Source organism: Chiloscyllium plagiosum, chromosome 4 (genome assembly GCF_004010195.1).
Source record: "Chiloscyllium plagiosum isolate BGI_BamShark_2017 chromosome 4, ASM401019v2, whole genome shotgun sequence".
In the NCBI taxonomy this organism is placed as follows: domain Eukaryota; kingdom Metazoa; phylum Chordata; class Chondrichthyes; order Orectolobiformes; family Hemiscylliidae; genus Chiloscyllium; species Chiloscyllium plagiosum.
Window position 1 is genome coordinate 91,733,472 of NC_057713.1, and position 27,311 is coordinate 91,760,782.

Consider the following 27,311-nt stretch of genomic DNA (forward strand, 5'->3'; position numbering starts at 1 on the left):
AGGTAAGGGGGGAAAGTTCAAAGGAGATGTGAGGGGCAAGTTCTTTACACAGAGGGTTTGAGGTGTCTATAACGAGCTGCCGGGGGTGGTGATGGAGGCAGCCACAATAGGGGCAGTTAAGTGGCTTTTAGGTAAGCACATGAACAAACATGGAATGGAGGGATATAGACCAAGGGCAGGCAGAAGGGATTACTTTTATTTAGTGTCATGTTTGGCACAACATTGTGGGCAGAAGGGCCTGTTCCTGTGCTGGACTGTTCTATGTTCTAAAATGCTGGAAATACTCCACAGACCAGGCAGCATCTGTTGAGAGACAAACATTTAATAAAACCTGTGACCTTTTCTTGGTGTTTGGATGAAAATTACAGACCTGAAGCATTAATTTTGTTTCTGCACAGACCCTGCTGAGTACTTGCAGTACTTGAGTACTTTTTTTTGATAAAATGGTTCAAAAGATAAATATTAGCCAGGACACTGGAAAAAAATCTTAATTTTTTTTGTAATAGTACCATGAGATCTTTTACATCCAACTTTGAAGGCAGACTGGCCTCAGCATTCTGTATCATTTGAGAAACAGCAGCTCTGACAATGTGGCACTCCCTCAGTTTTTTGAAAGCATATCAGCCTAGATTGGGTTTAGAAGCCTCTGGAATGGGGTATGCTGCCCCAGAAGTGAGTATACCCACTGAGGCATGGCCAAACAAGCCTTTATAAAAGAAAAATTACATGCAGTAAAATAATTACATACATTATCTTGGCCTATCTGCAGCCATCCACAATTGTACAAGGATATTTGAAGCTGTGCTCTCCATAGTAAATATTGAAGGAATATCAATTTATTTTAGACATATGCACAGCATTATAAACACTCCTGCTGTATTATTGACATAATACACATGATCGGAAGTTCAAAATAGAATAAACCTTATTGGAAAACAAATGCAAAATATGAAATGCTGGATCTGCATTGTGGAAACCTCACAAAATGTGCTCTAATGATTTGAAGATGTTTTGAATTATTTTTTCATTTTCTTAAAAGAGGTCAGTTTAACTGGCAATGCTGAGTATTGAATGTAAATAATTGCACTTTGAATCCTGGTCTCCAATATCTGACACTCGGAGAAAGAAGCATTAGAATCTTCGAGTCATTCAGCATGGCTACAGACTCTTTGGTCCAACAATCCATATCGAGTATAATCCCAAACTAAACTAGTCCCACCTGCCTGCTCCTGGCCTATATCCCTCCAAACATTTCCTATTCATGTACTTATCCAAATGCATTTTAAATACTATAATTGTGCCCATAAAAAACCACTTGCTCAGGAAGTTCATTCCACTTACAAACCACAATCTCAGTAAAATGTTTGCCCATGTCTTTTCTTAAATCTCTCTCCTCTCGTCTTAAAAACATGTTCCCTAGTCTTGAAATCCCCCATCCTAGGGAAAAGACACCTACCATTAACTCTATTTATACCTCTCATGACTTTATAAACTTCTATAAATTTATCTTCACCTCTCAACCTCCTATGCTCTAGCGGAAAAAATCCCAGCCTATCCAGCCTTTCTTTATAACTCAAACTTCCATTCCTGGTAACATCATGGTAAATCTCTTCTGAGCCATCTCCAGCTTAATAATATCCTTCCTATAACTGGGCGACCAGAACTAGGCCCAGTAGTGCAGAACTGATCTCACCAATGTCTTGTGCAACCTCAACATGACTTCCCAACTTCTATACTCAAAGGACTGAGCAATGAATGTGAGCATGCCAAATGCCTTTTTAATAGTTTTAGGTGGGTTACCCGAAGAGTGCAATGGTCACTGAAGGGTGATTGGTGTTTTTTTCCAATTTCTCTTAAGCTACTCTCTGACACATCTCTCGGCATCTCCTGTAAATTACTGCATGCATGGAAATGTTGAGGGATTCCCAACAAAAGAGATGAAATAAGCACATGGAGAGAGTGTGGCATTTGTACCCGAGGATAGTTTGAATGCACATATTGGAGGTGGCCTTCATCATGTTATTGATTAATCAGATTTGAAAGAATAATATTTCAACCCTACCTCATCACTTTCCCTCTTTTGAGGTTCTCAGTGTCCTGCACAATTCTCCAGATGAGATACTTCCTCTAGTTGCGATTGGAAAGAACTGAGTGACAAAGATAAGCATTAACTTTCATCCCCTTAGGGAATCACTTCACAGAGGAATATAAGAAACAGAAGCTGTCTGAAGCCTTTTGGCACTTCAAGCCTGCTCCATCAAGACCATGGGGTGATTTACTTCTAACTTATTATCGCACTATCTCCGTATCCCTTTAATTCTCTCAGGAACTAAATTTCTACATCATTATCTTGAATATATCCACCAACCAACCAGCCACAGGCCTCTGAGGTAGAGATTCCAAAGATTTACAACTCTTTGAGGGAATAAGTTTCTCCTTATTCCAATCCTTAATGATCAACAACTTATTCGGAGACTGGGAGCCCATTGCTGCAACTTCCCAAAGGGAAATATTTTCTCATAATTTACAAAGTGCGTCTTCTTAAAAAGTGAAAAGGTTTCAATGAGATCATCTCTCATTCTTCTCCATTGCAGGGAATAAAGGCAGAGTCTTTTCAATGGCCAGTCTTCATTGTCTTCATCTTCTCACAGGGTGATGTGCAGACCCAGTTTGGTGCCACTCAAGGCTGAAGGTCATGTCTTGGAATGTGTGAGATTCTTCTGCCAGCAAGGCAATGTCAACAGTGAAAACCAGGTCTGTCAATTAGAGTCTGCATACACTGCGACCTTCCCCATGAGGAAATCATGAAAAATGAAAAGCAATGGGGAGAATATGTAGCCTTGCCGTTCTCCAGTGATGATATTGAAGGAATCCATGTTGGTCTGGAGGCAGCAACTAGAAGCAGGTATAAGTCTTTGAAAACTTTAATCTACTGCCTGGGGATGCCGGGCTGTCCTGCAATATACCAGAGTAAGTGCCTGCTTGAAATCAAGGCTACAGCAAGGCAAGCCAATCACCATCAGCTAACAGAGCATCGAGGACATTGATCACTTCCCATGGGAGCAAAACCTCCAGGGACAGTGATGACGAGATTGAAATCCATACAGAATGAACTAAGCAGCATCAATCTTCTAGTGGCCCCCCATAGTGTGGCCACGCAATCCTGCTCATTGCAGTACCAAATGCAGTGAGCCTGTGGAATTTGTTACCGCAGAAGACTGTGGAAGCCAAGTCACTGAAAATATTCAAGAAAAAAATTAGATATATGTTTAGAAATTCAAGGCATCAAAGGGTAGAGGGAGAAAGCAGAAATATGGCATTGAGATAGACGATCAGCCATGATCCCATTGAATGGTGGTGCAGGCTCAAAGGGCTAGATGGCCTACTCCTGCTCATAGTCTCTAATGAGACACAACATCATCAATGGAAAAGTGTTTCACAAGATTAGTCAGAGGTGCCTAGAGGAGACAGTGACAGACAGAGATAACAAATTGGCAACACACCTTCCAGAGGGACAGCTGAAGTCTACATCAAAGTTTAGTTTACTCAATGTCTCCTCATATCCCCTCGTCCCAGGAATCAGTCTGGTGAACCTTCATTGCACACCCTCTAGGAGCAAGTGTATCCTTCCATAGGTGCTAGAACAGGTTTTCTATGATAACAGTTTCCACTTCTGACAAAAGGTTGACAACTAATTGCAGTCCTTTCATTTCTCTTGATGGAGATGGGGTCAGTTGCTGTGCTGCTCTGTAATATTCAATTTTCATACTTATCAGTGTCATCAACATTAGGCAAATTCATATTAAGTACAGCTAACACTTGGCTTTAAATGTAGAATAGTACACAATTTATATATAAGAAATTAAAATATTGCCACAATTGAATGCGTAATTTCTTGGTATATAGCGCCATCTAATGTTTTCAATAAATATTTCATGACATTTATTTCTAAAAGACACCCAACTTAAAACAAAAAAAAAACACAGATCGAGAGATAGAACAGTGAGATATTCGTTTTGTTAGCAGAACTCTTACTAAATCAAAAATGTGGATGCAGTCCTGAGGGATCTTTTAACAAATCAGTGATCTGGAAAAGGTATGAAAAGGCAGATTCAAGACTAACTTTCCAAGGGCCACTTTGATACATGCTTGAAATGAAAAAATATTCAGAGATATGGTGAAAGAGCAGGGAGTGTATTGATTGACTTTCAAGAAACTAGCACAGGTAGAATGGTCCAAATGGCCTCCTCTGTGCCCTAAGATTCTTTGATTCCATGGTGGAGTAAAGAAAGAAGATAGTACTGACAATATGACAAAAATGTGGGATACAAAGGTATAAACGGAATGTGAACTCCAAATTAGATGGGATGAAAGGACAAAGAACTGAACTGAGATACTCAAGCTGTGGGAAAGCCGAAATATGTATGGGTGATAAAAAACAGAGGGAGTTAAATAAAAATGATAATGGTAACAAATGGTGGATAAGTGTTTTTGCTGTGTGGCTAACGCCTAAGCATTTCTTGACTCCATTCCTGATCAATAGCAAACTAACCTCCCCTCATAGTGCAATGCAATCTCTTAATGTAAATAGTGCCCTTTCCTTGGATACAACTGCCCTGCATTTTAAAACTATCGGAATTATACCCCCCTTAAAAAAAATACAAAGCATGTTATTGTCTTTTGAAACCACTACACAATCACCAATCTTCCTTTCTATCTAACCTTCTAAATATGTGCCCATTTTTCCTAGAAATCCATGGTCATATCTCTCAAATTAGATTTCTCCCCATCACAGCACTGAAATGGTCCTAATCAAAGTCACTATCTATGACTGTGAATATCTCAGTCCTCCTCATTCTTCTCAAACGGGTTTGTTACTTTGTCTTCAGCTGATTGCTAATCACCCTCCATCATACATGTGCACAAAGTTAGCTTTTCCACCTTGGCATAATTACCTCTGTGCAGATGCTGAACCAGGAAATCATTGATCTGGTATCAGCAAAGTAAGGGCACAACATGGCTGACCACAAAGAGGAGTGCCTGCAAAACTCCAGCATTCAGTTTAACAGTTCACATTGTTCTGGACAGTGTTGAGGCTCTTGCATGCTGTTGGACCTGCATCCAACCAGGCAAGTGGTGAGTATTCCATCACACTGTTGACTTTGTGCCTTGTAGATAGTGGACGGGTTTTGCGGAGTAAAGAGGTGAGTTATTTGCCATGGAATTCTCAGCCTCTGACCTACTTGGTATTTATATGGCTAGTCACAAAGTCTCTCGTAAAGTAGGTCAAATGAAAATTTCAAACCAGATTTGAAAGACTTTCTTTAGAAGGTACTAAAGGTTACGTAGATGAAGTTAATATATAGATTGAAACAAAATGGGGGTTGACTCCCATTCTGAGAGGAGTGGATTCATGACCTGCTTTCTTGTTCTGCCTGGCAGGGAAGGTGGTGGGGAGGAGATTGCTGTGCTGTGCCCAGACTGGCTTTTGTATGGAGAACTTAAGGATAAGAAGGTACAAGAAGGTACATGTCTTAATGATAGATTAGATTCCTGTTGGTGAATAATCTTCTCCTCATTCTGTGTTTCCTGTATAATCAAGAGGAAACTGATCCAAACCATGCCAGATCTGTGCCATACATTAGCAGACCGCCCAGTAACAAAATGGAGTCAATTAAATTATGAGTAAGCACTTTTTTTCTCGGAACCTGGGGGCATTGCAGATGGGCAAATTTATCATGCTCAGCACAATTTCCTTCTGCATAGAAAGAACAGCCATCTCTTTGAATTTCTCCAACTCTAATTTCTTGCTCTGGATGAATCATGCCCTCATATTGAAAAGATCGTTGCTGTGAGCATCAAAGTGAGATGAGGTACAATCTATAATGTCTTTCAATATAATCTATGAATTTGAATGGAAGCTATGCACTGTAAAATACAAGTAAGTTTCACTGTACTTTCTTAGTAGATGATGAAATGGAATGAGTTAGGATGAATAGTGGGACATAGTCATTTTAGATGAACCAGTCTCCCAGCATTCAAAGTTGGAAATAAAGCCATTGCACAACTGAATAAATCACATTCAGAGGAATTTTGCTTTTCACAAGTACTGAGGAAAGGATTCTGATTGCAATATAATGAAGTTACTTCATCCCAGGACGTAGATGGTTACAATCACCAATCCAAGACTATTTCACAAAAACACCTATAAATCTGGCATCCAGCTGTGTAAGTGAAAATAATGAAATGCAGGACTCATTAGCATTTTAACTAGTTATTGTGTATCACTCAGCTTGAAAAAAACTACTTTAAATATTTTTGCAACATGATATCCGGAAATTAATTACCAATTACAGGGAATCCAATCTATGGCAATTATATTCAGCTACTTTGTCAATAATGTCTAAAACTAGAAGGTATATCTTTAAGGTGAAAGGGAAAAGATTTAAAAGGGAACTAAAAGGCAAATTTTTCACTCAGATGATGGTGATTGTGTAGAATGAGCTGCCTGAGGAAGTGGTGGAGTCTGATACAATTAAAACATTTGGAGGGATATGGGACAAATGCTGACAAATGAGACTAGATTTATTTTGGATGTCTGGTCTGCATGAATGAGTTGGACCAAAGGGTCTGTTTCCATGCTGTACATCTCTTTGACTCTGTGACTCAATGACCTTCCATCCATCATAAGGTCAGAAGTGGGGATGTTTGCTGATGATTACACAATTTACAGTACCATTTATGTCCGTGTGCAGCAATACCTGGACAAATTCAACCTTGTGCTGACAAATAGCAAGTAAAATTTGTACCACACAAGTTCCAAATAATGACCATTTTCAACAAGAAAGAATCCAACCATCGCCCCATGACATTCAATTTCATTAACATTACTAAATCTCTGGTAATCACTAGTAGGTCAGGCAGCATCTTTGGTGCAAATATCAGAAGAGATGTTTCAGATCTGTAACATTTTGTCAAAGCTCATAACCGGTTTTATTCCAGGACTTTATTGATGTTGCCATTACTTTGTTAGCCTTCCAGCACCATTAACTCTGAGTGTGAGAGTTTCACCACCTTTCCAAATCTCTACACTAACATTCCAGTGCAATACCGAGGGAGTGCTGCACTGTTTAAGATCATTTAGTTGAAACATCAACTCTTGGTTGGATGGAAAAGATTCTGTTCCATTACTTGAAAGAAGTGTTATTCCTCACATCCAAACTAATATTTAATCCCTGGGCCAATTTTGCAAACAAAAACAGATCATCTGGATATTATTGGATGTAGGGAGCTTGCTGTGTGCAAATTGGCTGCTGCATTCCCTACACACACTTGGCTGCCCCTCAGAGGGGGCAGCGTGCCAACGCATTGCGATAAGGACCACCAGCGTACAATCTGTCACTGCGCCAGCAGAGGGCCTCAAGGAGACATCGCGAGTTTTCCCCCGCATGGGCGCAGAGATCCCGCGCGTGCGCCCCTTTCCCCCAGCCCGGCGGCCGCCATCTTGGTTGTCAGAGGCCCTGCCGCGGGAGCCAGGGCCGGGACGAGGTTGGGGGGTTGCTGCTCGGTGTGTGCGGAGGAGCCGGCGGGACGGTGTCAATACCGGGGGACTGGTGTCTCAGGTGAGCCCGGCCGGCTCACAGACTCGTCGTTAGTCGCGTATTTACATTTCTCTGTCGTGTCTTTACGGCGATATAGAGATGGTGGACATGGTGCATCTGACCATTGCTCTCCCCCCCAGAGTCATTCAAACACACACCGGGGTTAATGTTAACCACCATCAATTATCTCTTAAACGGGTGTTTTGTTTGTTAAAGAGCCTCCTTCACCTCTGCTGTCCACCTGTTTCCTGGCAGCAGCTTGTTTTTAAAGAGGCAGAGGCAGAGGCAGTCACCAGCCATGGTTATTGAGTTAGAGACCAAGTAGACCAGCAGGAGGCTGGAAGAACACAGCAAGCTTCTGGAGGTGGAGAAGTAAACCTAACGGGTATAACCCTCCTTCAGGGCTAGATGTGAGGGAATTGGGGTGAGATAGTGAAGAAAGAGATCAATCTGAGACTCGCACGGTTGAGAAAAGAAGTGAGTCAAACAGTCAGGGACAAAGCAGAGAACAAGGTAGGACTGATTAATTAAACTGCAGTTATTTCAATGCAAGAGGCCGAACAGGGAAGGTGGATGAACTCAGCATAGTTAGGAACATGGGACTGGGATATCATAGCAATTATAGAAAAGTGGCTCAGGGTTGGACAGGACTGGCAGCTTAATGTTACAGGATACAAATGCTACAGGAAGGTCAGAAAGGAAGGCAAGAGAGGAGGGGGAGTGGTGTTTTTGATAAGGGATAGATAGCATTACAGCTGTACTGAGGGAGGATATTCCTGGAAATACATCCAAGGATGTTATTTAGGTGGAACTGAGAAATAAGGGATGATCACCTTATTGGGGATTGTATTATAGACCCCCTAATAGCCAGCGGAAAATTGAGAAACAAATTTGTAAGGAGATCTCAGTTATCTGTAAGATTAATAGGGTGATTATGGTAGGGGATTTTAACTTTCCAAACATAGACTGGGACTGCCATAGTGTTAACGGTTGAGATGGGGCGGAATTTAAGTGTGTGCAAGAAAATTTTCTGATTCAGTATGTGGATGTACCTGCTAGAGATGGTCGAAACCTGGCCTACTCTTGGGAAATAAGGCAGGGCAGGTGAATGAGGTACCAGTGGGGGTGCACTTTGGGGTCAGTGACCATAATTCTATTAGATTTAAAATAGTGATGGAAAAGGATAGACCAGATGTAAAAATTGAAGTTCTAAATTGGAGGAAGACTAATTTTGGCGATATTAGGTCCGAACTTTCAAGAACTAACTGGGGTCTGGAAAATGGGAAGCCTTCAGAAATGAGATAATGAGAGTCCAGAGAAAGTATATTCCTGTTGGGGTGAAAGAAAAGGCTGGTAGGTATAAGGAATGCTGGATGACTGGAGAAGTTGAGGGTTTGTTTCAGAAAAAGAAGGAAACATGTCAGGTATAGACAGGGTAGATTGAGAATCATGGAAGAGTAGGAGTATATCTAAGAGGGGAGTCAGGAGGGCAAAAAGGGGAGATGATATTGCTTTGGCAAATAGGGTTAAGAAGAATCCAAAGGATTTTTACAAATACATAACTAGGGAGAGAATAGAACTCCTGAAAGGTCAGCAAGGCGGCCTTTGTGCGGAGCCACAGGAGATGGGGGAGATACTAAACGAGTATTTTGCATTAGTGTTTACTGTGGAGCAGGACATGGAAGATATGGAATGTAGGGAAATAGATGGTGACATGTTGAAAAACATTCATGTTATAGAGGAGAAAGTCTGGACGTCTTGAAATGCATAAAAGTGGATAAATCCCTAGGACCTGATCACCCTAGAACTGTATGGGAAGCTAGGGAAGTGATTGCAGGGCCCCCTGCTGAGATAATTGTAAAATCGATAGTCACAGGTGAGGTGCCAGAAGACTGGAGGTTGGCTAACGTGGTACCACTATTTAAGAAAGGTGGCAAGGACAAGCCAGGGCACTATAGACCAGTGAGCTGACGTCGGTGGTAGGCACATTATTGGAATCCTGAGGGACAGGATATTCATGTATTTGGAAAGGCAAGGACTGATTAGGGATAGTCAACATGGCTTTGTGCGTGGGAAATCATGTCTCACAAACTTGATTGAGTTTTTTGTAGAAGTAACAAAGAGGATCGATGAGGGCAGAACAGTAGATGTGATCTATATGGACTTCAGTAAGGCATTCAACAAGGTTCCCCATGGTAGACTGGTTAGCAAGGTTAGATTTCATGGAATACAGGGAGAACTAGCCATTTGGATACAGAACTGCCTCAAAGGTTGAAGACAGAGGGTGGTGGTGGAGGGTTGTTTTTCAGACTGGAGGCCAGTGACCAGTGGAGTGCCACAGGATTGGTGCTGGGTCCTCTTCTTTTCGTATGCTCACATCCAAATCATTTATATAAGAGGTATAGTTAGTAAGTTTGCAGATGACACCAAAATTTAAGGTATAGCGGACAGCAAAGAAGGTTACCTCAGATTACAACGGGATCTTGATCTGATGGGCCAATGGGCTGAGGAGTGGCAGATAGTGTTTAATTCAGATAAATGTGAGCTGCTGCATTTTGAGAAGGCAAATCTTAGAAGGACATATATTCTTAATAGTAAGATCCTCGGGAGTGTTGGTGAACAAAAAGACCTTGGAGTTCATAGCTTCTTGAAAGTGGAGTCGCAGGTAGATTGGATAGTGAAGAAGGCGTTTGGTATGCTTTCCTTTATTGGTCAGAGTATTGAGTACAGGAGTTGGGAGGGCATGTTGTGGCTGTACAGGACATTGGTTAGGCCAGTTTTGGAATATTGTGTGCAATTCTGATCTCCTTCCCATCGGAAACATGTTGTGAAACTTGAAAGAGTTCAGGAAAGATTTACAAGGATGTTGCCAGGGTTGGAGGATTTGAGCTATGGGGAGAGGTTGAATAAGCTGGGGCTGTTTTCCCTGGAGCTTTGGAGGCTGAAGGGTGACCTCATAGAGGTTTATAAAATCATGAGGGGCATGGATAGGATAAAGAGACAAAGTCTTTTCCCTGGTGTGTGGGAGTTTAGAACTAGAGGGCATAGTTTTATGGTGAGAGGGGAAAGATATAAAAGAGACAACCTTTTCATGCAGAGGGTAGTACATGTATGGAATAAGCTGCCAGAGGAAGTGGTGGAGGCTAGTACAATTGCAAAATTTAAAAGGCATCTGGATGGGTATATGAATAGGGGGGCTTTGGAGGGATATGGGCCGGGTGCTGGCAGGTGGGACAAGATGAGGTTGGGATATCTGGTTCGCATGGACGGGTTGGACTGATGGGACTGTTTCCGTGCTGTACATCTCTATGACTCTTTGTCATTATGACAGGCTGAGAGGGACCTGATTCCTATAGCAACCCCTGAAGTGGGCTTTTACAATAAGAAAAATGACAGCACATCTGTGCCTCCCTTTCTCTCTGTTCCCACTGCCCCCTCCAAATCAAAGCAAAACAAAAGTGACCACCCCTCCCCCTTCTCGAGAGAAGTTGCTAATTGGGACCATAAGACAAAGGTCACTTTTAAACTCTTGTTTTTACCCCACATCTCAACTGTCCACTCCGCTCCAGTTTCATTGGTCACAGACACTCTGTGCTACCTCTCGAAAGCATGAACAAAGCCATGGAAGTTTGCAAGAAAGCAAAAGACTGTCGGGGAATCACACAAACATTACTCGTAGCGATTTCCCTATGTTGTAATATGACCAAGGAGTATGCAATGTGATAGGGAATCAGACAGTTACCATTAAAAAAAAATTGTGAATTTGTTGCTGTTTCATTCTTTAAAATTGGAATTTGTTGTGTTTTCAACTACAGTGTAAAATGCAAACTTCAATGCAAATCTTACCAATTTGATCAATGTTAAGCATAGAACAATAAGGAGGGGATATTTTAGCAAGTATTAAGTATTCACTGATAAGTAATAACATACATATCATTGTAATCTCCTCCAATCCTTCAGAGGCCACTCCCCCTCCCCCACCCCCAACAGTATAAAAGATTGCTGCATTCCTTTCTTCAGGCGTCTTGAGCATCCTAACATTGATTACTCCAACAGTGGTGGCTGTGCTTTTGGCTGCCAAGGTCCCAAGCTCTAGATGTCCTTCCTTAAAGCTGTCTGCCACTTTTCCATTCACCGCCCTTCCTTCTTACTTTCAGACTTGCTTTGAAACTTGCCCATTGAACAAGGTTTTAAGCGTAAGTACTAAAATGTCTTTCTATGTAGCTTGGTGGCAGACTTTGTCATGCTTATGGTAAGTTTTATGGTGTCAAAGACTATTAAAATACAAGCTGTTAACTTCTTGATGACTGATCTGGATTCTGCTTTTTAAAACCTTTAAAGGCCTAAGCTATAACTTATTTACATCAGTCTGCCTGTGTCTTAAGAACCTATTCTATTAGCATGGAGCCTTTATTCATAAGACTAACCTTTTTCTTTCTAGGCTCCAAGTATTTTCACTTTTTTTTGGTTTTGAAGTTACAAGACGTGTTAGACGTTGTCCAACTCTTTGTCACAATGTCGTATATGCTGCCACATCTCCACAATGGCTGGCAAGTGGACCAGGCTATTCTGTCAGAGGAGGATCGTGTCGTTGTCATTCGCTTTGGTCATGATTGGGACCCAACTTGTATGAAGATGGATGAGGTGTTGTATAGTATTGCTGAAAAGGTAAGTCTTTGTAAATATCAGCAAGTGCACCTGGGTTAGGTAAAGTTGTATTCAATTAAAATGCAATGTTCAATTAAATTTCTTCTAATCATTCGTGGGATATGGATGTCGCTAGTCAGGCAGCATTTATTGCCCAACCCTGATTGCCCTTGAGAAGGTGGTGGGAAGATGTTCCCTTAAACTGTTGCAGTCCATGTGGTGCAGGTTGATGCTTAATGACTTAGGGAGGGAATTCCAGGATTTTGGCACAGTGACTAAAGGAACAGCAATATATTTCCAAGTCACGATGTTGAGTGGCTTGAAGGGAAACTTGTAGATGGTGGTGTTCCCATGTCTCTACTTCCTTTGTCTTTTTAGATAGAAGTGGTCGTGGGTTTGGAAGGTGCAGCGTAAGCATCTTTAGGAATTTCTACAGTCCATCTTGTCGATAGTACACACTGCTGCTACTGAGCATCACTGGAGGAACTGGTCCTAGTCAAGCATGCTGCTTTGTCCTGAATGGTGTCAAGCTTCTTGAGTGTTTTTGCTGCTGAACCCATCCAGGCAAGTGGGGTGTATTCCATCACATTCCTGATTTGTGCCTTGTAGATGATAGACAGGTTTTGGGGAGTCAGGAGGTGAGGTACTAGCTTCTCTCCTGCTCTTCTAGCCGCTGTCTTTATGTGCGAGTCCAGTTGAGTTTGTGTTTAATGGTAACCCCCAAGATGATGTTGATATTAACATTAACACAATCATGGGATTGTGGTTTCCCTTCTTTTCTCATCTCTAATTGGAAATGGTCATTGCCTGGCATTTCTATGGTGTTGAATGTTATTTGCCACTTGCCAACTCAAGCCAGGGTATTGTCCAGATCTTGTTGCATTTGAACATAGATTGCTTCACTTTCTGAGGAGTTGTGAATGGTGCTGAACCTCGTTCAATCATCGGCGAACATCCCCACTTCTGATCTTATGATGGAGGGAAGGTCATTGATGATGCAGCTGAAGATAGTTAGGCCTAGGACACTACCCTGGGGAACTCCTGCAGAGATGTTCTGGAGCTGAGTTGACTGACCTGCAATAACCATAACCATGTTCCAATGTGCCTGTTTTAACTTCAACCAGCAGAGAGTTCACCCCCAATACCCACTGATTCCAGTTTTGCTCGGGCTTCTTAATGCCACACTTGGTTGAATATGGCCTCTGTCAAAAGCTGTCACCATCACCTCACCTCTGGAGTTCAGCTCTTTTGTCCATTTGTACCAAGTAATTAGTTCAGGAACTGAGTGGCCCAATTTAGGCTCTGCCAGGGCCAATCTGTGTGTTCTGTTCTTCAATCTGCACAGTCTCATGGATTTCTTTCAAAGTACATTTATTTTTGTCTGGATTCACCGAGGAACGATGCAAGCTACATACATAGAGTTCTACCAGTACTCCTTTTTGACCAGATGAAATGTAGTGCATCTTTAGCAGTATGCTATAACTCTCCATTCAATGAGGAAAATGCTGTAATTTCCATTCTTTATTATCCACTTTTCAAGCCTTTATTAGGCACTACGTCTCTTTTTCACATTGTGAATCCATGCATCCTGTTGTATGGCACTACTACTCTGCTAAATGGGACAGACTTGGAACAAATTTAGCAACTCAAAACTGTCATCAAAACACCAATGTTATCACTGCATCCGTTGCATCTAGCGTGGTCTCCTCTACCTCGGGGAGACAGGAACCCTTCTTGCGGATCGTTTCAGAGAACATATCTGGGACACCCGCACCCAACAACCTCACCGCCCCGTGGATGAACACTTCAACTCCCCCTCCTGCTCCATCAAGGACATGTCCTGGGCTGCCTCCACCTGCAAACCATTATACCCGACGCCTGGAGGAAGAGCGCCTCATATTCCGCCTCGGGACTCTGCAACTACACGGGATAAATGTGGATTTCAACAGCTTCCTCATTTTCCTTCCAACCCGTCCATCACTGCCCGCTCTGACCTATCACCTTCTCCCTCACCTTCATCCACCTATTGCTTTCCCAGCTACCTCTCCCCAACCCCAGCCCCCTCTCATTTATCTCTCAGCCCCGACACACAAGCCTCATTCCTGATGAAGGGCTTATGCCTGAAATGTCGATTCTCCTGCTCCTCGGATGCTGCCTGACCTGCTGTGCTTTTCCGGCACCACACTCTCGACTCTGATCTCCAGCATCTGCAGCCCTCACTTTTTCCCAACTCAAAACTGGGCATTGATTAGGTGCTAAGGAGCATTAGCAGCAGAATTATCTTCACCTGCAATCTGTATCTTCATACCCCAGTTATCACTCTCACATTACCATCAAGTAGACAGTAAACCTTTATCCATTGAAGAGTATAGCAGCAGCACCAGCCATCCTAAAAATGAGATATCAACCTGGTGACAAATAACTATGCGCAGCACAGATAGTGGAATCAGTATGCCTTAGACAGAATTAAATGGTCACGAATGAATAAATTAGATCTAAGCAGTACAATCTTGCTATATCCAATTGTGAGTGTTTCATTGTCCACCACCAATCAGCAGAGGATGAATGCATCACAAATATGATATGGGCAACATGCTCGTGTGTGAAAAGACAAAGCTGAAGTATTTATGTCCACCTTGATCAGGATGTGCAGAGTGGATGATCTGTCATGGCATTCTCCTGGGCTCCCCAGCATCACATATGCCAATCTTCAGCGAATTCAGTTCATTCTATGTGAAAGTATGAAATGGCTGATGGCATTGGATATGGTTCATTTATAAACATTAGTTCCTGGGGAGTGTTACTGAACAAAGAGTGCAAGTTCATAATTCCTTAAAGTGGAGTCGCAGGTACATAGGATAGTGAAGAAGGCATTTGGAATGCCTGCCTTTATTTGTCAATACATTGAATATCGGAGTTGGGAGGTCATTTGAGGCTGAACAGGGCATTGGTTAGGCCAGTTTTGGAACACTGCATTCAATTCTGGCCTCCCTTTTATTGGAAGGATGTTGTGAAACTTGAAAGGGTTCAGAAAAGATTTACAAGGATGTTGCCATTGTTGGAGGGTTTGAACTATGGGGAGAGGCTGAAAAAGCTAATGCTGTTTCCCTGGAGCATTGGAGGATATGGAGTGAAAAATTGAGGTTTATAAAATCATGAAGGGCGTGCATAGGGTAAATAGACAGTCTTTTCCCTGGGGATGGAGGATGGTCCAAAACTAGAGGGACTAAGTTTAAAGTGAGAAGGGAAAGAAATAAAAAGGACCTAAGGGGCAACTTTTTCACGCAGAAAGTGATGCATGTATGGAATGAACTGCCAGAGGAAGTGGTGAAGGCTGGTACAATTACAACATTTAAAAGACATCTGGTCGGGAATATGAATAGGGAGGGTTTAGAGGGATAAGGGCTAAATCCTGGCAAATGGGACTCATTTTATTTTGGATATCTGGTCTGCATTGGACAAGTTGGACCAAAAGATCTGTTTTCATGCTGTACAACTCTGACTATATATAAAACATTCTTAAGCAAAAACAGAAATTACTGGCAAAACTCAGTAGGTGTGTCAGCATCTTTGGAGAAAAAGCAGAGTTAGCAATCTGAAGAAGGGTCTCTGGACTCAAAACATTAGCTCTCCTTTCTCTCCACAGATATCAGCAGACCTGCTGAGTTTCTCCAGCAATTTCTGTTTTTGTTTCAGATTTCCAGCATCCGCAGTTTTTTGTTTTATATAATACTTAATTTCATGACAGGAGAAAGTGAGGTCTGCAGATGCTGGAGATCAGAGCTGAAAATGTGTTGCTGGAAAAGCGCAGCAAGTCAGGCAGCATCCAGGGAACAGGAGAATCGACGTTTCCTGAAGAAGGGCTTCTGCCCGAAACGTCGATTCTCCTGTTCCCTGGATGCTGCCTGACCTGCTGCGCTTTTCCAGCAACACATTTTCAGCTTAATTTCATGACATTCTAGGGTGTCCAGATTTTAGGTTCTTATTGTAGTTGTAAAAGTGTATTCCTCTTTTTTCTTAGGTGAAAAACTTTGCTGTTATTTATTTAGTGGATATCACAGAGGTACCAGACTTCAACAAGATGTACGAGTTGTATGATCCATGCACTGTTATGTTTTTTTTCAGGTATGTGTCATTAAAGTTCTTAAACAACGAATGTATCAAGAATAAATAACAATCCTTATAAAAACTTATGACTTTATTTTTTGGTAATTGAATAGACACAGTTGAAATCCTGCGGTATGGAAAGGATAGGAATCTTAGCTACATTAAAAGTCTTGTGTTCTTAAATTATCGTATGACTATAATTATATATTATCAATCATATAACACCCCATTTTCTTTAGTGTATAGCAGAGCAATTCACATCCAAATCAAGTTTCCCAATTTGGTAAATTTCAGTACATTCTGAAAGGTGCCCAAAATGGCCAAACTCCTGCCTTTTCCCCGTATTCCTGCACACCATTTCTGGTTATAATTAATTTTCCAATGCCCTTTTGTATGGCTCAACTGAATCTGACTCCTCCACATTCCCAAGCAATGCATTCCATACTCTAACAAGTTGCTGTCTGAAAAAGTTTTTTTTCCCCACATTACCCTTGCTTCATTTGCACACCACTTTAAATCGATGTTGTTGTTTGTGTTTCCTTTGCAAGCAGAAGCAGATTCATCATAATCTATTCTGTCCAGGTGGTTGTGATTTTGAAACCTCACTCAGATCTTTTCTCAAACACCTGTCTAGGGAGAACAGTCCCAACTCCTTCAATTTGTCCTCGTAGCTGAAGTTTCTCATACCTGTAATCATGTTTATAACTCATTTCTGCGCGCGATCCAATGCATTTCTGTCTTTCCTATTACGTGGCACTGACATCTGTGCGCATGCTTAAGCTGAGTTCTAACAAGTGATTTATATAAGATCGACATCAACTTCTTGCTCTTGTATTCCATGCCCCTGCTAATAAAGCCAAGAACACTACATGCTTTACTTACTGCTCTCTCCACCTATCCTGCTACTTTCATTGATTGATGAACGTGTACACCCAGGTCCCTCTGTTCCTATACGTCCTTTACAATTGTACCCTTTTTTTATTGATGTTCAGTATTCATCTGATGAAATTGCATTACTTCACATGTCTCTGTATTGAAACTCATCTACCTCCTATCCACCCACTTGACCAACTTGTCGATGTCTTGTCACCATCCTCCTCACGTTTCATTTGTTATTTATTGTTGAACATAATGAATAACTTACAACAAACTGCAGATCAGTAATGTAAGATATAAAAACATTCCTGTAATTACCATGGATGCTGAAAATCAGAGCAAAAGAGAGAAACAGTTAATATTTCTACTCCAACATCATTCTGAAGAAGTGTCAAATTGGACTTGATACTTAAATCTTGTTTTTCTCTCTCCCTCTGAAACCTCCCCCCCCCCCCCCCCCCCACCCAACCCCACCACAGACAGGACCAGACCAGATGAGCATTTCTGCAACTTTGTTTTTATTTCAGATTTTCAACATCCACAGTATTTGTTTACATACAGTAATGTAGGAACTGACTCACAATTGGTAATTATGGTATGAATACAGTTTTCGATGCACTTTCAATTTCCCCTGCATTGACTATCTGTTGTAAGCCCTGGCTAATGTGTCTATCTCCTGTATCAATGTAGAATTTCCATTTCCTTCATTGTTTCTAGAGGATCTGAAGGTTTTGATTATTTTGGAAATGTACCATCCTTTGCTTACACTTAACCTGAATCATACACTAGGTACGTGAGTGCTTGCTAACTTTGTGCTTGGCTGATCTAACAGAATCTACACACATCCTCCAGACCTTGCTATTTAGTTAATAGATTTTGGATATATGGCCAGTTAGACATTCACAGGTAGACAAGCAGGAGGCTGGAAGAATACAGCAAGCCAGATAGCATCAGGAGGTGGCAAAGTTAAATCCCGAAGAAGGGTTACACCCAAAATGTTAACTTTGCCATCTCCTGATACTGCCTGACTTGCTATCTTCTTCCAGCCTCCTGATTGTCTACCTTGGAGTCCAGCATCTGCATTTTTTTTTGTCTCTAGCCAAGTTAGACATCCACAAGCTTTCACTCTTGGGTAGGAGTTTATGCTTCTGAAGGTATTGCTCCAGTAAATCAAATTGTATTGCTGCATTGTTAACTCATGTTGGTCCATGGCAGCTTGGATGATCATGTCAGGCACATCTTGATCACTATTTTCTATCAATTTGAGAGCCAAATCCTAAAAGGGACCTCATGCAAGCTTTGAAATGTATCTTGCCTCTCAGCAGTTTTGCTGAGAAAGAGAACATGTTAATTTTGTATGATCAAATAGCCACTTAGTCAGCAAGCTCAAGTTACTGCTATATTCAGATTAATTGTAAATAGTTCAGGTGTTTGTAACGTGTATTGTTGGAAAAGGTGTAAATGTCCATTATCTTAAGAATGCACTTTAGACTATGCTGATTTCAGATTGAAATGCCATGAAGGATGAGATTGGCAGGAAAACTGCAGTGTAAAATCTGCATGTTATGATCTATCACAGGATGTGACACTTAATAGATGTTTTGTCTCCCTCCAACTTCATTTGTATAGTAAAAGGACGTTGGCAGGGAGCAAGCCACCTTTTGACCTTAGGTAAGGATGTGGGAGGGTAGTAACACTCAGAACAAGAGTTAACAAGAGAAATTTTTAATATCTTCAACAATCTATCTGCGTTGCATAACCTCATTACGTTTCTTTTGATTGTCCTAACCCCAATTTTTTTAAGTACCTGTTTTGGAAAATTTTGTTTCTCTCTTGTTAGATGATTCAGTAATGATTGACTTTAATCACATGGATAGGTTAGAGAAGCTAAGTTTATTTTCCATAATGAAGAGTACTTTGCATTGGTATTCACCGAGGAGAGGGACATGGTGGCTGTTTAGGTTAGGGATAGATCTTTGATTACTCTAGGTCAAGTCAGCATAAGGTGGGTGGAAGTGTTGGGTATTCTAAAAGGCATTAAGGTAGACAAGCCCTCAGGTCTGGCTGGGATCTATCTCAGGTTGCTAAGGGAAGCAAGAGAGGAATTAGCTGGGGCTTTAAAAATATCTTTGCAGTGTCCTTGAATTTGGGGGAGGTCCCTGAGGACTGGGGCATTGCTAATGTCCCCTTTTTTAAGAAGGGTAGCAGGGATAATCCAGGTAATATACAGACCCCTGAGCGTGATGTCAGTGGTAGAGAAGATACTGATGGATAGATATTTACCACTTGGAAGATTATCAGTGATAAGCAGCATGGTTTTGTGCAGGGAAGGTCATGTCTTACAAACCTAATAGAATTCTTTGAAGAGGTGACAAAATTGATTGAAGGAAGGGATGGAGATGTCATATACATTAACTGTAGAAAGGCATTTGATAAGGTTCCCCATGGTCAGCTGACGAAGAGGGTGAAGTCTCATGGGGTCTAGGGTGTTCTAGCTAGATGGATAGAGAACTGGTTGGGCAACAGGAGACAGAGAGTAGTGGTGGAAAGGAAATTCTCAAAGTGGAGACCTGTAACCAGTGGTGTTCCACAGCTATCCATGCTGGGACCACTGTTTGTGATTTGGAGGAAGTTTTGGGTTGCCTCATTAGCAAGTTTGCAGATGACACTAAGATTGGTGGAGTAGCAGATAGTGAAGGGGACTGTCAGCGAATACAGCAGAATATAGAAGAGTTGGGTCAGAGAAATGGCAGGTGGAGTTCAGTCCCGACAAATGAAAGGTGATGCATTTTGGAAGATCCAATTCAAGAGCAAACTATACACTAAATGGAAAAGTCCTGGGGAAAATTGATGTACAGAGAGATCTGGGTGTTCAGGTCCATTGTTGCCTGAAGGTGGCAGCACAGGTCAGTAAAGTTGTCAAGAAAGCATAAAGCATGCTTTCCTTCATCGCAAGGGGTCTTCAGTACAAGAGTTGTATAAGACTTTGGTTTGGTCACGTTTGAAATATTGCGTCCAGTTCTAGTTGTCACATTACCAAAAGGTTGTGGATGTTTTGGAGAGGATGCAGAGGATGTTGCCCAGTATGGAGGGTGCTAGCTAGGAGGAGAGATTGAGTGAGTAGATTAGAATTATTTTCATTGGAAAGGAGGAGGCTGAGGGGGGACCTGATTGAGGCCTACAAAATCATGAGAGGTGGAGACAAGGTGGATAGCAGAGTGGAGGACTCAATTATTCGAGGTCACGAGTTCAAAGTGAGAGGGGAAAAGTTTAGATTCCCTACAGTTTGGAAACAGGCCCTTAGGTCCAACAAGTCCACACCGACCCTCCGCAGAGTAATCCACCCAGACCTATTCCCCATATTTCCCCCAACTAATGCACCTAACACTATGGGGAACTTAGCATGGCCAATTCACCTAACCTGCACATCTTTGGATTGTGGGAGGAAACCAGAGCACCTGGAGGAAACCCACATAGACACAGGGAGAATGTGCAAACTCCACACAGACAGTCGCCCGAGTCGGGAATTGAACCCAGGTCCCTGGCTCTGAGAGACCACTGAGCCACCATGCTGCCCCAAAGGGGAGATATACGTGGAAAGTTCTTCACGCAGAGGGTGGTGGGTGCCTGGAATGCATTGCCAGTGGAGGTGGTAGTGGACAGGAAAGATAGCGACATTTAAGATGTATAGACAGATACACGAATGGGTAGGAGCAAAGGGACACAGATCCTTAGAAAAAAGGCAACAGGTTTAGATAGAGGATCCAGATCGGCGCAGGCTTGGAGGGCCAAAGGGCCTATTCCTGTGCTGTAATTTTCTTTTTTCTATGAGATGGTGAGAGGGGAATTGATGGGTGTTCAAAATACTTTGGGATTTGGACAGAGTAGAGAGAAACTAGCCCCATTGATGGAAGATTTGTGGACCAGTGTACTCTGATTTGAGGGGATCGACGGAAGAACTAATGGTGACATGAGAAACCTTTCTGCACAATGAGTAATTGCATTGCCTGAGAGTGTGGCAGAAGTATTTCAATTGTGGCTTTCAAAAGAAAAATAATTAATGGAATTTAAAAAAATTACAGGGCTAGGAGGTCAAAGGCAGGGGAGGAGGATTAACTGAGTTGCTGTTGCATGTGTCTGGCAGAGACATGATAGTTTGAATGGCTGCTTCTGTGCGATAAACATTCTGACTGATTAATAAAATGCGTTTCTTGTCCTTTACTTTTGCCTGTACCAAGATTGAAATTATTGACAGTACTTCAGTTCTTGCAAATGAGCAGTGTAGCATTAAAGCTTTGTGCTGAGTTATAGTTGGGATTCTTTAACACAAACGCACATTGAGGAGTTTTGACTATAAAACAGTTATTGGGACAGTTAAGACTATAAGGGAAAAGCTCTCGCTCCCTCACCATTGCGTGTGCTCTCTCCCCCACCATTGCGCACATTCGCGTGCTCTCTCGCTCTCTTCACCCCATTCTCTCTGAAGGAAGCATGTGACTTTTTCATTACTTGGGTTATGAGCTGGTCAATTTACTATGAGTAGATGATGGCTTATACTTGTTCTGATCATTTTCATTGACATTCTGCCATACTAAATATACATTTCTTGCCCCACTTATTTCTTATTGTTCTAAGTTTTAAGTACTCAGTTAAGTTGTATCAGTTAAAGTGAACTTTCTCACACTCCCTTATAGATTACTGCAGTTCATGGAGTGATCAGTTAATTTAATTTGCAATCCAGTTTAAGTACTGACTTGTTGAACAAATTAAAGTAAATTGGACTTTTTTTAACCAATTTTTCAACAGACTAATTGTTGTGAAAAATAATGCCATTAAGCTTTAAAAAATATTATTTTACTTTTATTTTAGCCTTCTCTCCCCAAGATTTAAAACCTTGGAGTCTTGGACAATTTATTTTTAATTTCTTCATACATTAATTGCTGTGAAATTGGTGGATGGCTGCTTTGAGCCACTGCAGTCTGTGATGTAGGAACATCCACTGCTATTGGGTAGGGAGTTCCAGACCTTTGACCTGTTGGTGGTGAAACATTGTCAGTGCTTCTGTACTCAGTTTTAATTATCAGGAGAATTCAAAGAAATTTGCAAATTGTGGGTCAACCCACAGCAGGTTGGACCTTGGGATGGGCAATAAGTTCTAGCCGGTCAGCGGGGCCCACATCCCACGAATGAATTAAAAAAAAACCAATGTGTCTGTTTTACAGTCAAAAACATTGTACACCAGAAGGGTTTTCTGTTACAAAATATCCTTGCTTAACATTTCTTTATTTCTTTCCAGAAATAAGCACATCATGATTGATTTGGGCACAGGCAACAATAACAAAATTAATTGGCCCATGGAAGACAAGCAGGAGATGATTGACATTGTTGAGACAGTTTACAGAGGAGCCCGCAAAGGAAGGGGTCTTGTGGTATCTCCGAAGGACTATTCCACCAAATATAGATACTGAGTTATGTATGTTCAGCTGAACAGTTTACCATAAGTTTTATCCTGGAAGTACCATTCTCGAATTGGACGCAGCAACTTTCAAAATGCATCTGTTTGTATGTTTGCCTTGGATATCTTCACTATTATCTACTACACAATTCATAGACTATATATGAATGGAAAGTCATGTTTTTAAAATGTTTTTTGTTGTGATAAATAGAAATTGATTTATTTACCATTATTGTTTTTTTTTACAGAAATAATAAATTATGTAACTGCCCCATGTCTGGTAATATTACATTTTGGGTAGAGTACTTTTGAATATTTGATTCAGTATAGTTTGCACTTTCTTAATATCCAAATAAAAATTGAACAATGCCACATGATTGGACTTGGGTTTTCCAGTCATTCTACAGATGGAAACCCAATTAAAGTTTCTGTCAGTATTTTGCTTGAAGAAATAAGCTACCAATCTCTTTATTAACAGTGATTATATACTTTTATAAACTCTACCGAGTACTCAGCTAAATTTTCAGCCAGCATTGATTGTGTGAAAATGTGTATTAACTTCAACTGTTGACAAGAATCATTGCTCCCTGCATTTATTCTTGACTGCATAGCCTTCACATATTATTATTATTCTCTAACTCCCACCCAAAAAAAACAATTATGTGCCTTAGTGTCTTTTGTGAGCAAGGGATGAGGTCCACAAACTACAAAATCTTGTTACTGTGTATTTCATAAGATATTGATGTTCAATATGTAGTGTCTCCTCTTTGTATTAAATGAAACCCATAAACGAAACATTTGGGCTGTACCAACCAGTTAATTTGGCAAATAACTGAATTTAATCAAAATGACCATGTGCTTGAAATGTTGTAAATTCTATCATTTCTTGATTAAGATTATTGTTTCTTGCATATGTGAGTCTCACCTACTGTTCAAAAGCCAAGTGCCTTAATCTGAAAGCAACCCCATCATATTTCATTTACTCAGATGTATTGCTTAACTTCATGGTCACCACTTAGAAGTGAATAGCACTGATTTTTCCTTTTTTTTGTGCTAATTATATTCAGTAGTGTTAATGCATAATTTCATATTTGACAGAAAAGATAATGGAAGTGATATTGATAACACTCGACTGTTGCAACTCAGCTATTATTTTGTAGTCAAATGAACTGCTAATAAGTTTATTTAAAAATACATTGCTCATTTCAAAGAATGTCATAATAGTAATCCATCTTGTTCTGTGATAGTTCTGATTGATGAGTGTTACTCAATTGTCAGCTCCTCAGACATGTACTACTGAAGGCTGGTGTCTTGTAATTAAGATAATGGTTCTCAGTTTACTTTCTGAGCATCACTGGTTGTCTATGGAACAAACTCAGTAATTGAAATCTACATAAGCGGCAACAGCAGGTGTAATAACTCACCAGGCTTTCAAGAGACATGAAGGTTAAAATGATATGGAAGAACTGCAGATATTTTTATAGCATCTTTGCAGGACCAAGGTTGGGAGTTCAGAAATGAAATAATGAGTCAGTCCTTCTTTCTGCTACAATTTCTGTTCAGAGAGATTCAGACATTGCTTACTATTACCTAATATGGGTATTGTATAGCAGCACATGAAAAGAAGCTCCAATTGGTGAAACTTGAATTTTGTTAGAAAATGGCAGCTTGTTTATTTAGCCATGTGAAACTTGTGCACATAGTCATACAGCATGGAAACAGGCCCTTCAATCCATCCAGTCCACTTTGACCACATTCCCAAACTAGATTAGATTCCCTACAGTATGGAAACGCCCTTTGGCCCAACCTGTCCACACCGACCCTCCGAAGAGTAACCCACCTAGACTCATTCCCCTACCCTATAATTACCCCTGACTAATGCAACTAACACTATGGTCAATTTAGCATGGCAAATCCATCTGACCTGTACATCTTTGGATTGTGGGAGGAAACCGGAGCACTCTGAGGAAACCCACGCAGACAAACTAATCTTGTCCCACCTGCCTGTGCTTGGCCCATATCCCTCTGAACCCTTCCTATTGGTGAATTTATCCAAATGTCTTTTAAACATTGTAACTGTACCTGCATCCACCACTTTCTCTGGCAGTTCATTCCACACATGAATCGCTGTAAAAGGGGTTTTCTCCTCACCTTAGAAATATGTCTCCTTGTTTTGAACTCCCCACTCTTGTCATTCACCTTATCTATACCACTTATGAATTTATAAACTTTATAAAGTCACCCCTCAACCTCTAAGACACCAGTGAAAAAAGTCTTTGCCTTTCCAGTCTCTACATCTCAAACCCTCTATCCCTGGTAAGATCCTAAGATTAATATGAAGCCATTTGTGACAAATTGGCTAATTATTCAGAATTCTAATAAGTTAAATAGTTTGCATCATCTGCCATATTTTTTCTTTTGCATGTCAGCAGTGTTTACTGTGCTTATGACTTTCTCCTCCCAATAAAAAGAATACGTTTGCATTAGTTAAGTATTTCTGAATATGTATAACAGGAAATTAATTTCTAATGGAAAAACTGACATTCCTAATAGCACTGCATTTCAGAATACAGTTTCCCTGGGGTTCAAGTCAGTCTGTACTGTGACTCATAAGGATTGCTGATTTCTATAGTCCTGAAGTCAATGTGGATTTCTGGAAGGGAAATTATTCTTGACAAATCTCAAACTTAGTTGGCTTTTTTTTGAGGACATAATTACCAGAATAGATGGAGAATTGGTGGATGTAGATTTTCAGAAGGCTTTCAATAAGTTATCAAACACAGATTTCACAAAAATTAGAAATCTGGCCCTGGGAACATATGCAACCTGAATTTAGGATTGGAGGAAGTTAGGTTTTTGTGATAATTTGGTTAAACTGGGACTTTGTCCTCAAAGAGGAGAGGTCTAAACTGATTTTTTTTTTAAAAAGTGTGGAAACAGGCCCTTCAGCCCAACAAGTCCACACCGACCTCCGGAGAGCAACCCACCCAGACCCATTCCCCCCCCATCACCTTACACTAAGGGCAATTTAGCACAGCCAATTCACCTAACCTGCACATCTTTGGACTGTGGGAGGAAACCCACGCAGATACAGGGAGAACGTGCAAACTCCACACAGACAGTTGCCTGAGGCAGGAATTAAACCCGGGTCTCTGGCGCTGTGAGGCAGCAGTGGTAACCACTGTGTCGCCCTTTTAATCAAAGTTGTCAAAACCATGAGAAGTCTGGACAGTTGATGCAGGGAAAAACTGTTCCTGCTCACAAATGGATCAAGAACAAGAGGAAATATTTAAAATGATTTGTGTAGAAGTAAATGTGAAGTGAGAGAAAAATGTAAACACGAGTGGTTCAGTATAGATCGGACTGCCTCTAAATGTGGTATTGACAGGACCGATAGGGCATTAGAGTATTAATAAGTGTGCAAGATTAGGGGAATGATTGGGAGAATTGGAGTAAGTCATGATGCTTGCTTGGAGAGCTGGAACAGACATGATGGGCCAAACGGCTTCCTCCTACACCATGACCGTACTGGTTAACAGATTCAGAATTATTGGGGTATTTTCAGGTTGGCAGGCTGTGACTAGTGGTGTACCAGAAAAATTGGTGCTTGGTTGATGAGTTGAATGGGAGAATTAGCAACGATATATCCAAGTTTGCAGACAGCATAAGATTAGGTGGAAGGGTGAGCTGTAAGGAGAATGCAAAGATGTTTCAAGGGGGCTAGGAGAGACTACATGAGTGAATGAAAATTTGGCAGAATGCAATGTGGACAAAAATGTGATTATCCACTTTAGTAGGAACAATAAATGCAGATTATTTGTAAAGTAGGGAGATTGTGATCAGCACTGAACTTCAAAGGAACTTGGTCCAGAAGTCAGTGAAAGTTAACGTACAGCAAGTAATTAAGGCAAATAGTACATTGGCATTTATCACAAGAGGGTTTGAATGTGAGAGTAAAGATGTCTCACTACAATTAGAAATGATTTGGAGATGCCGGTGTTGGACTGGGGTGTACAAAGTTAAAAATCTGCTCCGAAAGCTAGTGTGCTTCCAATTAAACCTGTTGGACGAGAACCTGGTGTTGTGTGATTTTTAACTTTGTACAATTAGAAATAGAGCCTTCATGATTTGGTATCCTTATTACCTAAGGAAAGATATACTTGCCATAGAGGGAGTGCCAGAAAGGATCACCAAATTAATTCCTGGAATGGGGGGGTTATCCGATGTGGAAAGATTAAATAGAATGCAATTATATTCTTTCAAATTGAGAAAACGTGAGGTAATATGAGCATATGAACAAGGAGTATACACAGGCCATTCAATAAGATCATGGGCAATCTAATTGTAACCACAAATCCACAAGCCTGTCCACTCCAATAACCTCTTTGCTTAATAAGAATCTGATCTTATGTGTTTTATTGATTCATTAATATGTACAGAAGAACCTTGATTATTTGAATATCGGATTTTCAAAGGGGATCTCAAGGTCCCGATAGAAACATTACGTCAAAGAGCTGTTTCAACCCTGATTGCGTCTTTTGTTTATAGGTACAATGATTAAAAATGAACTCGGGTCTTTGAAATGCTGCTGAGAACAGTCTTGGACAGTCCAGGCACTGTCTCTA

General features: G+C 41.0%; 1 protein-coding gene across 4 annotated transcripts; it reads left to right on the forward strand.

Annotated features, from left to right (window-relative positions):
* The first annotated feature begins 7,458 nt into the window (after positions 1 to 7,458).
* On the forward strand, positions 7,459 to 23,899 carry txnl4a (thioredoxin-like 4A). 4 transcript variants are annotated; one of them, XM_043688600.1, is made up of 5 exons: positions 7,459 to 7,622; positions 12,043 to 12,269; positions 16,270 to 16,373; positions 18,861 to 18,902; positions 22,528 to 23,899. In XM_043688600.1, the coding sequence occupies exons 2-5, from the start codon at positions 12,117 to 12,119 to the stop codon at positions 22,697 to 22,699; spliced, it is 471 nt and encodes a 156-aa protein (XP_043544535.1). In that variant the 5' UTR covers positions 7,459 to 7,622; positions 12,043 to 12,116; the 3' UTR covers positions 22,700 to 23,899. The 4 variants fall into 4 exon arrangements, with proteins under 4 accessions (XP_043544535.1, XP_043544537.1, XP_043544536.1 ...); XM_043688601.1 differs by lacking the exon at positions 7,459 to 7,622 and adding an exon at positions 7,648 to 7,986; XM_043688603.1 differs by lacking the exon at positions 7,459 to 7,622 and adding an exon at positions 12,627 to 12,812 and having other exon boundaries at positions 12,133 to 12,269.
* The last annotated feature ends 3,412 nt before the right edge of the window (positions 23,900 to 27,311 follow it).

Bases quoted from the DNA above. Each gene is read 5' to 3' on its own strand.
- txnl4a (XM_043688600.1), top strand. From the start codon at position 12,117: ATGTCGTATATGCTGCCACATCTCCACAATGGCTGGCAAGTGGACCAG. The intron at 12,270-16,269 runs GTAAGTCTTTGT...CTTTTTTCTTAG, and splicing joins TGTATAGTATTGCTGAAAAG to GTGAAAAACTTTGCTGTTAT. The intron at 16,374-18,860 runs GTATGTGTCATT...TCATTTGTATAG, and splicing joins ACTGTTATGTTTTTTTTCAG to TAAAAGGACGTTGGCAGGGA.